Consider the following 13,145-nt stretch of genomic DNA (forward strand, 5'->3'; position numbering starts at 1 on the left):
TCAGTAATGACTGCATTCAGTGGGTGTATGCAGCATTTACCTAGCCTTTAGTTTCTTTCGAGCATTTGCATGCATGATAATCCCCCTGCTCTCTCTGACTTCCAGGGTCTGAACTCTGAACTTTAAGCCAAGGTTGATTAGACATTTCAATTTCACAGCTATTATCATTCATGACATGTTCATATCCGAATGAGCGTTTGCACAGAAAAGACCTTTTCAGTAAATGTCGAATGACAATGGTAGTGAATTGGATCATAAGAATTTGTGCAGTTGTGCCAATAATATCTCTATTATCTCAAGCACTTTTGTATAGTTGACTCACAACTGAACTGTGAAAGTAAAAATGGACACTGGAGTAGAAAACATTAACATTTTAATGTATTTAAAGTCTGGCATTGTTTCAGAGGCAAGGGTATATGAACACATTTACCCTCAGAGAACTACCTGCCTTTTGAACATGAATTATGTTTTAATAAATGGTAAATTATTTATTAAGGGATATGATGAATATGAGAAATGATTAAAAATGTGCTGTTAAAAAACTTGATCTTCAGATGACGATAGAGATTTCTCATGAGATTTATGTCAGATATGAATATATCAATGTGAACACCACAAACATCTTTAATGGCTTCACCACACATTCACACCAAATGGCTTTAAGTTCAAAGCTACATTTGGCTTAGAGATACTAGGCTTATATCTGGCATCAAAATTAAATTTATTCCATCCATTCAAAGGACGGCATATTTCAGGATTAACACTTGACATTTACAATATGGATGATTGTCAAGCATAATCATTAATTAACTGTAAATAAAAAAAAATGTATATGCTTTATAAAAACTTGGCAATGAACATTTACAGAAGTTTTATCAGACACGTGTACAATTTACAATGTGTCCTAACCATGTAAGTACATCACAAGAATTCCAGTATGCTTAACCCATGAATATGATTTCGCAATCCTTTAATTACTATATTCCCATGTACATAGAAAGAATTATGTACAAAAAAAAGACAAAAGGCAGAGACAAAGACAAGAATGGATTAAAACTGGCCCTCTGTTTTCTGGCTTTGAAATAATTGGAGTCAGGCTGACTCATGTTCATGTGTTACCAAAATAAAAGCAGAACTTCAAGTCCCACGAAATTCATTCTTACTTTGAAAGAACAATCCCCATAGGTCTGAGCTGTGTATTTGGAAAAATGCTTTAGTTTAGCTATTGTTTCTTCCAACATTTACACAAGGGAAACAAAGATAGCTTTTCTCTCACATCTCAAGGTAAATCTCTTGCCAGGGATTTTGCTCACATCAACTGAGGATTTGACTTTTACATCATTTTCATTCTGATTTTATGGGTTTCCTCAGTTGGACTGGTCTGCCCCTCTACTCTACGTGGCACATACTCAATTTCGATGTTTGGCTTGGCGTTACCTTTCCCCCGACTCCAAAGAAAGAGGAGTACAAGACAAAACAAAACCACTCCAAGGAAAGAAATAAATCCCATTGTAGTAGCAATGATAAGAGTCTTCATATCAAATGGAAATGGGACTGATCTACCAGTCTCATTGGCACCACTTTCATTGGGCTGGTTGGAGATGAAAGCAAATGTCTTATTAGGCTGATGGGGCCAGTTGGGTGAATAACTATGAACATGTAAATGAGCAAGCTTGGTGTCATTTCCCCCTGCATTGGTCGCGATACATGTATATGTGCCATTGTCTTGTATTTGGGCATATCGTACTTCCAGGGTGCCATCCAGAGACACTGACAGACGTCCAACACTTTTGGTGGTGATGAATTGCTTCCGAGGAGACTGCCACATGATCACAGGAGTTGGGTCCCCATCTGCTTGGCATGCAAAACGAACTGTGGTCCCTTCATCCACAAATCTCTGAAGGGGTTTGTGGTCCCGGATCTTAGATTTCTGGCACGTGAAATAATTAGCAGGGAGAATATCCGGGAAATCTTTAAACTCTTTCCCTTGCACAAACTCAGGGGCAGCACAAGATGGCTGCTGCTTGTTGAAATTGAGCCTCCAGCGCCGACGGAAAACCCATAACAAGCGACAGTCACATGCCAAGGGGTTGTCATATAGGGCCAAGGTCTCAAGGTTACCAACTGAGTGAAAGGCAGACTCTTCTAAAGTGCTCAAGCTATTGCTGGAAATGTTGAGAACCTTAAGGTAGTTCAGTCCTCTGAAAGAGTAAGGCTCAATAGTGACCAATCGACCCCCTACTAAGTCAAATACCTGCAGCCTCATCAAGTTGTGCAGTTTGTTGCCCTCCACAATCTCTATGGGATTGAATGAAAAATTGAGAGATCGAAGGTACACAAGGTGCTGGATGGCCACATATGGGATGGCAGTGAGGTTGCAGTGTGTGACACTCAGTGTGGTAATGTTGAGTCCGTGAAGGGACTTATCGGTCAAGGCTTCGAGAAAGGGCCAATTTGTTATCTCTAACACTTTTAGTCGGTAGAGTCTCCTGAAGGAAAAATCCCTAATGAGGTTGACATTAAAATGCCACAACTTGAGTACTAACAGGGTATGGAGATGGCTGAAGGCCTCTGTGGGCACTGAGGTCATGTTGCATCTCTCCATGGTAAGCTGCTCTAAACTATTGAGTCCATGAAAGGCTCTATGAGAGATGAAGACCAGCTCACTATCTCCCACTTCCAATTCTTTTAGATTGTAAAGGTCCTGAAACATGTAATCCAACAAGATAACTATTTTATTCTCACTTATATCCAGCCTGGTGAGGTTACTCAAACCAGTAAATACACCCAGCTGAATGAGCTTCAGTTTGTTGTTGCGTAGTCCTAACGTCCGTAATCCAAAGAGATTACTGAATGCACCCGGCTCGATGACTGAGATGACATTCTCATTAAGCTGCAGGTCCTCCAGGTGGGGATAGTTGATGAACTCCTCTGGGTTGATGGCTTTCAAACGGTTTTTGCTCAGGTCCAACAGTCGCGTCTCAATAGGGATTCCTTCTGGAAGGGCAACCAGCTTCCTGCGGTGGCACAGCACAGAGCGCTCCTGGGCATTGCACTCACAGCGAGACGGGCATCCTGTGGTGGAACCCGATAGCACAGTGCCCAGCATCAGGATAAGAATGGGCTGCCAGCATGCCACCAGGTAGCTGTGCCCACTCACCACGCCAGCCACCATTCTGCTGGTTACCTGCTGAAACACAAGCCAGAGGTACTTTGTCACACTCATTGAAGGTATGAACCTACAAATAACAGAGTGAGCATTCAATATTCTTTTTCATACAAAATTCTTCCAAAAAAAATGCAGTTGAATGATCATGCTGATACTCGACTCATCTTACACAGATTACTGAAGAAACACCACAAAAGCCATTAATTAATGATACCATGGAAATTAAGAACAAAGAAGTAATGAGTATTATTAGTTGCGTTTTCTGCTATTGCGATTGTTTATCTTGTTAAGAGAATTATAGTATGCAGCCAGTTTTTTTTTCTCCATCAGTGGCTAAATATAAGTCAATCAGAAAAAAATTGTCATTTTATTTAATGATTATACTTTATAATAATTATATTTTAGAATGACGGATCGCAGTGAACACAGCTACAGCCTCCAGAAATCACAATAGAACACTGGTAAACAGGTTTTAAATATAAAATATTCTTTAGTGCACCACTGAAAAAAGCCCCTGAAGATGACTGTACAGTATGGAAAAATATTGCGAGTCAGGAGTTATTAAATCCTGTGTGACTTTGACTCAGGGGTGTTTTAACTTGCAAAAGCCTTCAAGCTCTACTTCACAAAATTGATCACACAATCCTCTTCTGACTCCTTATAGCTCTGTGGTTTAAGAAAATAAAGATTGTGCCTCAGTGCTGCTGACAGGATTTTAATATTTAAATCAACACAGATGCATACCTACAACATACTGCATCAGTGAGGAGACATATCATCTACTAATTTAAGTTAACATGATTTGTGAAACGCTTTTTAAAATCTAAATCCCAGTCTAAATGATGAAGACTTTGCCTGTGCTGTATTAATAGATGTGGTCTATAGTATTGACAATGTTGTGCCTCAGCTGTCTGAAAGCCCTGTTTTGTTACTGGTAAAGCCTAAAGTGCAGTTCAGGAAACCTATTTATAAAATAATCATCTCTCACACCCTAAATACATATCACAAAATTAATAAAACAAGCTAACCTGTTCTGTTATTATTCTGAATTATTATTTGTTTGATGTATGTGTTTTGGATCACAAAAATGCATATTAAATTATTTATGCCTGACATGTCATAGTTAAAATAATCAATGATGGGGTGATGTGATGTATTTCCACCCTAAAGTTGATTACTTACTTTCTTATTAAAGAAAGACACATCTTACTTTTTGTCCTTTTATAGATTTAAAGTTGAGGAACCTCCTTGAAGCAAGATAAGGTTTTTATGATTACTAATGTTATATTAAAGCAGATATAAACAGTTATACCTTTACTTTCTTTTGAAGTTAAGGGGAAAAAAAAAGAAACTTACTGATAGCCCACAAAGCGCAAAGTACAAAATGGCTTAAAATCATCCATCATGAAAACTTTCACATGGTGGAAAACTTCACGTTTGACCATTACAAAGTGCTGACACATCATCCATAAACGTGAAAGATAAGACATTCTTCTTTGTTAAATAATGTATTTTTTATCCTTTCCTGTGAATGACTTGTATGGCGGATGCTTCACACTGTATAATCTAATTATCGATAATAATAATAATAATAATTAAAAAAACATTACCGACTTGCTATAAAAACAAGAACATTTATAAACCTGTGATTTGCCTTACAATCAGAGCTCCTGTTATATAAAAATAATGAACACTGGCCAATCAGATTCAAGAATTCAACAGTGCTGTAGTATAAATCCTTTAAGTTTTGGCTACTTTGATTGACTGAATGTTTTCTATATCAGTGGTCATTTTGGTAAAAGCACCACTATCAGATATAGCCTGCATTTGTGTAGGGTGTGTTTCATTGTATTATTTAAGATATTACAACCAATCTTGTTAATATGTCTACTCTTTGTGGAGGTCCGTACTAACTGAAGTTTGGGAGAAAAAACACTACTTTCTACTTTCTTCCTAGATAACTTCCGATAAATTCCCATATCGCTTTCTCTTCTCCACACCCACCACCTCCCCATCTCCTCCCTACTATTCAACAACTACAACCCTAGAGTCTTCACTTGGGGTTTGGGGAGGGGATGAGGAATTGGCTTGTGCAAAGCAGAACCCAACCAGAACTGTAGCCCTTTTCACAATCACTCCCCATTCCATTTAGTTAAAGACATGTTCTGCACTTACAAAATACTTATTATATACAATAGAAACCCTTATATATGTACTATGTATAGATTGACAGAATGATGACTGATTATAATAAAACACTATAACACTATAAGTGTTTATAAATATAAACTATCAATAAATCCCGGTCTGAAAATCCATTCTCATCTCCACTCCTCTGTTACTGAATTTTCTCATACAGCTTAAACTAATTGATTAATGCATGTATAATACATGTTCTTACTCAGATAACTAACCACCATTTACACAAACCCACTCCCACAAGCCTGATCATCTATAATGATAATGAGGCAGCCATAAAGTTGTAAAGGTTAGTCTTGACTTGTCTGAGTGTGGGCAAATGTCTCAGTAAAAGTTAACCTCAAATTAAAATTGAGCCCGTACCCACCCACTGCAGCAATCAGCAATATGGCCAATTAAAGAGCAATTTAGCAGCATGTGGAAGGCTGATGCAAGGTTTTGGGTTTGAATACACACTGACAAAAAAAAATGACAGACATACATATGAATCCATAAAAACTCATGTCAAAGCTTCTATTCATTTAATTAGGTATGTGGTTTTAAAGAATTAAATTATGACAGTCATACCACAGGCTTTTCGAAATGACCGAAATTATAACATGCATATTAAAATACCACTGTGACACTCATTATAGTCAATAACAATGGCTCCAAGAAATGTTACATGTTATGATTTCATTGAAACCTGATAGAAACCTGAAAGAGCTGCACACTGTTAATCAGCAGAGCTGAACCATTTAGATGAGCTGTGAGAATGAAGAAAAAGCAAGAAGCCTCCATGCAGCCATCTGTTTATTGCAGCATCGCTGCTGAAACACTGGAGATGGCTCCATCTGAAAATGTTTCCAGGTGTGTTCGAGCACAGTGGGAACTGCTCCAGCGTCAGTGCGAAATTTGAGTAAGTAGCTCCGAAAGCATCTACTGTTCATTAGTGCTCCTTAGTTAGGTTCAAAGAGCTGTTGTAGCCCACAGAACCTGACAATCATATATCTGCTGAGTGTGATCGACATGCATCTCACCATCCTGCAGGGACTGGCTCTGCCTGCGTGCATGAATTGCAGCATCGATTAAATGACTAAAATAGCAGTCATAGCAGAAGGGGTGTTGGGGGGTGGTTGTTGAGTGGTGGTGGGGGGTGGTGTGGTGAAGGTCATGAAGTAAACGGACCCACCATAAACATGGTGTTTTAATCATGCTGTATTTACTGCTGATCTAACCCAGCTCAGAACATCCTGTCCCAAGCACCACAAAAGTTGCAAGGATGTTTTTGATTAACCTGTTATAATGATTGATAATGTGATCTACAGCCTAAATAACTCAAACCCCTCTCTTTTTTAACTTTAATTGCAGACACATATCTGAGGCAGCTAAAGAGTTTTTGTGAGGCAAAAAAAAAAAGTTTTATGTTTTCTATAGCAATTCCAATATGCGTTCAGTTCATTTGAATTAATTCATGACACAGAGATATCAGGAGATCGCTGTAAATTACAGTGGGTAATGTCTCTTTAGTGCAATAGCAAAATTCCCTAATTAGAACTATCCATGGTATCCGAAAAATCAACATTTCTACTTTAGTTTATCGTTATGGTCTCACACAATCCCTGCTGACAATAAGCACTGAAATGTGTAGCTGATTTACCTCTGATAGGAAGCTAATTGTAAAAGTAGTGCTCGTACTGCTTGGCTCCTAATTTAGATGATGCTAAGAGGCAAAACAATAAGTAATTGAAATACTGACTGAAATTAAAAACATCTTTCTGTCTTTCTCCCACAGACATGCAGCCATAAATCTTTCTGAGGTGCATGGTTTATAAATTCTAACCTGTCTAAACCATCTACAATATAATTATTATTTAAAAAAAGAAAAAAAAAAAGAAAAAGAAACAGTCCAAACGTAAGGCAAAGAAAACGCATTAATGATGATTTGGCCTTAGTGGTCAAGTGATGGCAATAGTGAGTCCATTACTCAAACCAATGGATTTATTATCCAATTAAAAGATTAAATCATTGCTCAGGAACACTCTCATTCTGTTAAGATACAAATCAAAATGTAATCTGGTAACCATGAATTATGCATGAAGATTAGTAAACACGGCTTCACTCTGTTTCAGGGGCAAAACATTTAAATCACCAAAAAGCTCTCGATATGGAGCACTCAATAATTCCTACTATCATAGAGTTATCGGGGTTTGAAATGTCATTTTATTTCACAAAGTACTTTCAAAGTAGAATTCCTTTGTACAAAAATGTACTGCTTAAGCTTGAATGACTTTGTCCTTTTATCCCTCTGTATTTGAGAAAATTAAATATGAGTATTACCATATCCATAACTGAGGACGGTTGTAGCTCATTGGTATTCTTGTAAATGATTGCAGACCCAGAAAAAAAACTGAGTAGAACATGGTCTAAAAACAGAGTCATGGTCTTTTGATAATGAGTGTTTATTGATCACATATACATTACAGCACAGTAAGATTCTTTTCTTTGCATACCCCAGCATGTTAGGAAGTTGGGGTCAGAGCGCAGGGTCAGCCATGATACAGCACCCCTGGAGCAGAGAGGGTTAAGGGCCTTGCTTAAGGGCCCAACAGTGGCAGCTTGGCAGCACCAGGGCTTGAACCCCAGACCTTCCGATCAGTAACCTAGAGCCTTAACTGTCAAGCCACCACTGCCCTCCCCAACCGCTGACATAATACATCACAGTTTAGGATTCCATATACACGGTGCGAGGAATAAAATGGCAGAGCATGCTGTTATCGCAAACTAGTGTAGTGGTAACTAATGTTTTATTCCTCTTATACCACAGCAGTGTGCTAAGTTTTTAATTTTTATTTGACTAATGAACAGCATGTCATAATTTGAGCCATTTATAGTTACATTTAATCTTACTGAATGTCCGTGAAATAAGTTCATGTTATCACTTACATTACAATAGCTGTAAACAATCATTCTTTCGCCAGCCTTTCTTTTTTTTTTTTCGCTTGAAATTAATAAGACAAAAAAATGACAATTTGTTGCTTCCACAAAATCCTCTCTCAGACAGTTTAATTACTGACTGTAACAAACTGCCATGGAGTTACAAACTCCATTTCTCAGAACATATCACGGCCTATACGTATGGCTACCTATGGCCACCAAGGTCTACATCACCCCAGTGACCTCAATCATTGTCACGTTCACATTCGCATGATTACAGATTACACACACCTGGACTCAGTCACCACTCACCACTATATAAACACACACAAAACTTTCCTTCATTGTGAAGTATGACTGTTCAGCACTGTTGTTCATTTAACAAGCCTTTGATCTGTGTTCATGTTCATGGTTTTTGTTCATTAGGTTTGTTTCCCTGTTGTTGTTTTTTTATGATTTTGCCTTGGCCTTGTATATACTGATTGTGAATTGCCTGACCTTCTGTCTGTCTTTCACAGTGATTGCACTGTCTTTGAAGTGTTTTCTGGATTTGTTTGCTGTCTGTCATCTTTAATAAAAGCATTACCCACAACTATAGTCTTCTACCTGACACAAACTGAAACCCCTCCTTATAGAATCACAATATCAATGGTTATATGTATTTCTTTGTTAAATAACATGAAAAAAATCTTTTATTATTATTATTGTTATTATTATTATTATTAGATCTACATAGATAGCATCTGCCATACATGACCTGATAAAAACTGTTGCTATAGAAATGATAATGTATTAGAATGAGCACATTAATATAAGCAGCACTATTGTTAGAACTGTGCTATTATAGAAAATAAATCAACAGCCCTTCCGACCAATCAGAATCAAGAACAACACAGCACTGTGTTACCATATTATTCTACCCATCTGCTAGGTTTTGGTACAACAACCAAATAATGAATCATGTCAAATGCCAGGCTTTTGAAGGACAACCATTAAATTTTACAATAAACCGATTTACTATGCTTTGACAGAAAAATTCTGAGCTGGGGCTGCATAAATTGTGGCAGCTCTGGTGCTGAGACTTCAAACATTCACGCACATCTCTAAAGCAAACTGAGCTTTTCATGTGCAATGATAAAAACCCTATTTTTTAGGTATTTACATGGTACAGTGACCTAAAGAGAGTGAACATTCTGAAGAAGAACATCTTGAGATATTTTATTACACTTTCAAAAGGAAAGGGTGTTTATAATTGTTTTTTTTTAAATGCTCTTTTTTTTTCTTTAGTGTGCCTGTGTGAAGCATTATGACATAGCTTAGCACAACTTAACAGCCTGGCTTGTGTTCTACTTGGGTGTGAAATGGTAACTTTAGTCAGAAATACAATTCCTTTTCTATTGTATTTCTATCTGTAATATGAGGCTATAAGCACTCAAGTTTGCACAGTAGCTACAGGCAAGGAAAGGGCCATCAGTGGCTATCACAGGTTTATTTTAACACAGAATCCCTCTGAGAGAAAGCCTCCACTGTTCTGTATTCTCAGATGGAATGCCCTATATTTCAGAAACACGACACCATCCTTAGCTTGAGGAAAAAATGCCATCTAGAGGGGTATAACAATTAAAGCCCTCACGCTCAATTGGATGCACACAACTGGCATAATCATGCATGTCGAAAGCCGGATGACCTGTCAAGGTCAATCAAAACTGACCAACCACATTGACAGGGGCTCATTAGCGTGATGTCATTGTGTGAGACTTTGCAAGCTCACACTTCAATTATCTGTTGATTGCAAGAGAGAGATGCAGAAAGGTTTTTTTGTCCTCTCAAGGTGTCTGGTCTTGTGCTCTTTCCTGGTTAATGGAGAAATAGATTTCTTTTAGATTACTGCATCTTTCTAACACTCAAGAAGTCAGGAAGTTCATAAGTGTGCTTCTTTAGAGACGTGTCCTCTTCCTCTCTATTCGATACATTCACGGCCATCAGTCAACCCAGACGAAGAAATCAATTCCATTTCCAATGCAGCGGAACTGCTTTATTTATCCATTTAAGGCTGGGAGCTTCCACATTTCAGTGGAAATGAGTAATGTGTTATGCTTACAAAGCTATTTAAGTATGATCATTTAACTCATGTATGCTCTGTATCATGAACAAATAAATCCAACAGACACAGCCTTCATTGTTACCGAGAGGAGGAGATACACGTTTGACCGCACTGATTTTATCGTTTTATGTTACATTGCTAAGGACCAATCCGATGATATTCTGTTTTTTCCTCCTGGTGTACAGATGTAATCCAAACCAAAAGCTTGTCTCTCACTCACTCACCAATCTTCCTAGAGATAACCTTGGGAAGGAGAAAAATATCACAGTGGTCCATTTCTTCAGCCTCCTCAGTTACGCTGCCGGTTTTATGACCTTGTCTATGAGGCCCTACTGGACCAAGAAAGACAAATAAGCAGTGGAGAAATGTGACCCACGTGCATATTCCAGTAAGGCTGGTAGAAGAAATATGACAACTTTAGATGACATAAAAACAAAATGATGGCCATATTGCTTTGTATCCAATTACTCTATATGTAATTTGGGTCAGTGTGAAGCACTATATTATTGGTCAAACTATGCTGTGTTAGCAGTCAAGGCACCCCTCTCAGGAAGATTAATAGTGTATACTGTATGTACACACAGTATATACTTACTGAACGCCTGTACCCCTGCACATTCATGCAATTATCCAATCGACCAATCATATAGCAGCAGTGTGATGCATAAAATCATGCAAATACAGGTCAAGAGTTTCAGTTAATGTTCACAGTGGCGTTCACTGTGCCATGGCTGGTGGTGCCAGACAGGCTGGTTTGAGTGTTTCAGAAACTGCTGAGCTCCTAGGATGCAGTAATTAATATATTAATATTGTATAATTCTCTGGCAAAATTGCAAAAAAAAGAAAGAAAAGAAAACGTGTAGTTTAATGTAAATAACTTTTGAAAAATGTTTTTGTTATGGATGAGATAAACATTAGCTAAAGTATATTTAGTAAACATTAAAACAAAAAATAAAATCCTTAAGATATAAGATATAAGGTTTTGAGATAATACTAAGGACACCAACTCAACCTAAAAAGTATAATCATTGCAATTCAATAATTTCACCAACATCAAAAAAAATGGTTTCACACCCAATTAGTTCACCTCAAATACAAACCAACAAGTTATTTAGAACTCCTGAAATAATAAGCAATTTTTTGTCCAATTATGGAGGAAGTCAGGCTTATGTATCATGCCACACACTCTTGGGACTGAAATAATGATTAATCGCTGTTTGAAAAAGATATGACTCAGCACTGGTCCTCTTCTAAAGCAGCTTATAATGCTATGAGTCTCACTGAAATCTACTGTATATGAAGACTATGGAGGATACAGAATGTAATGTTAGAGTAATGGGATCTAATGGCTTCTCCTGGCCCAAAGGGATGTATATCTTTTTCTTGCTTCCATTAACCTCATTCATAAGATCTCGCTCTGTCTCTATCAGCTCTGAACACATTGCAGAGAACTAATAAAAAGTGCGTACAGTAGTCAATTTTACAGACCCACAACGCCTAAATATTTACACGACCCACTTAACTGATTATAAATGGCCGCTTATCAGTGAACGGTACTGATGATAGTGTTATTCGGGTTTTTGTATCCTCGTGTGGCCATCATTTACTTTTTTTTTACTTAGTTAAGAGAGCTAGGAAGGGAAATAGATTTACTTTCATTCATTTACTTTTAGTAAAGTTGCGTATCGCTTTCAGCCAGTACTTGTCATTCTTTTAAGCTTGCCAGATGGTGAATATCCAAAGAAAATCCAAAGTTAGTAAACAACTGGGAAACCATTAGACTTTCTGAAATTTTGGGGTTTATCACAAAGTCGTTATGTTAATCAGAAAGATTTATACGGTAAGAGACATTTCAAATTTAAGTGATAAACCCTGCCCTTGTTAAGAATGGCGTCTGGAGACCACCATCCATTACAAAATAAGCAGATGTCTTTATCTGTATTTACAACAGCAGTTCATCAGGCAGGATCAGGCCAGATCAATAATCGCCTGCCCTAAGCATTCATTTTCCTCCTACCTCTCACACCACCAATTTTGTAAAGGAAATACACTCATGTGCTGAGAATACAGAAGCAGAATTCAATCACGATGTTTTCTTCCGGTAGTGTGTTTCTATTTGACTTCCAATTTCATCACCCTTTTGATCTTGTTTCTTGACTACTGTAATATTTAGATAAAAGCCTGAAGTTTGGAGTGCAAGAAATGCCAAAGTTCAGTAAGGTGATGTAAAAATACTGACAGCACCATTCTACGAGTTATAGAAGCAGAAGTGTTTCATAATACAAAGCACAAGATGAACAGACAGTGTATATATAAAGATGCAAGGTCTACATCTGCTAGAAGCTGAGGGGCTGGCTATCAAGCAGAAGTAATATGTTTAATGCTATCATCAATTAAGAGAATAAGATGCTGCCTCCAGCACTAAAAGTGATTTAGAAATTTGTTTCACTACATTTGCTAGTGAATGGTTATTTGTTTTGCGAGGCTTAAAATGCGAATACGCAGGAATTTTGTCAGGGATAAAGTAAAATACTAGACAAAAAAATGTGTCCAGAGCTTACACGGAAGGCCTTAGCTCTGATAATGAGGTACATCTATTACAAGTTGGAATCATCAAACACACCGAGTGCTGCACTGAAGATGTTATTGCGCTTCTAAGGCCACGGAGCAGCTGAATTTGCACCTGCTGCTGCAGATTGTCAAATATCTTGTCATGCAAAATGGAATTAAAAGCAGTTTGATACAAGTCTGTTGCTC

At 37.7% G+C, this 13,145-nt stretch overlaps 1 protein-coding gene across 3 annotated transcripts in view; it reads right to left on the reverse strand.

The window, feature by feature from the left end:
• Positions 1-356: 356 nt before the first annotated feature.
• lingo1b (leucine rich repeat and Ig domain containing 1b) overlaps positions 357-13,145 on the reverse strand; it is a 41,151-nt gene continuing 28,362 nt past the window's right edge. For 2 of the 3 annotated variants that reach the window (XM_017458425.3, XM_017458428.3), the window contains one exon: positions 357-3,190. In XM_017458425.3, coding sequence (XP_017313914.1) covers positions 1,334-3,190 — 1,857 coding nt within the window. In that variant the 3' untranslated portion in view covers positions 357-1,333. The remainder of the gene's footprint in view (positions 3,191-13,145) is intronic. The other variant, XM_017458429.3, reaches the window with a different exon arrangement.

This window comes from Ictalurus punctatus, chromosome 27 (assembly GCF_001660625.3).
Source record: "Ictalurus punctatus breed USDA103 chromosome 27, Coco_2.0, whole genome shotgun sequence".
NCBI classification, from domain to species: Eukaryota; Metazoa; Chordata; class Actinopteri; order Siluriformes; family Ictaluridae; genus Ictalurus; species Ictalurus punctatus.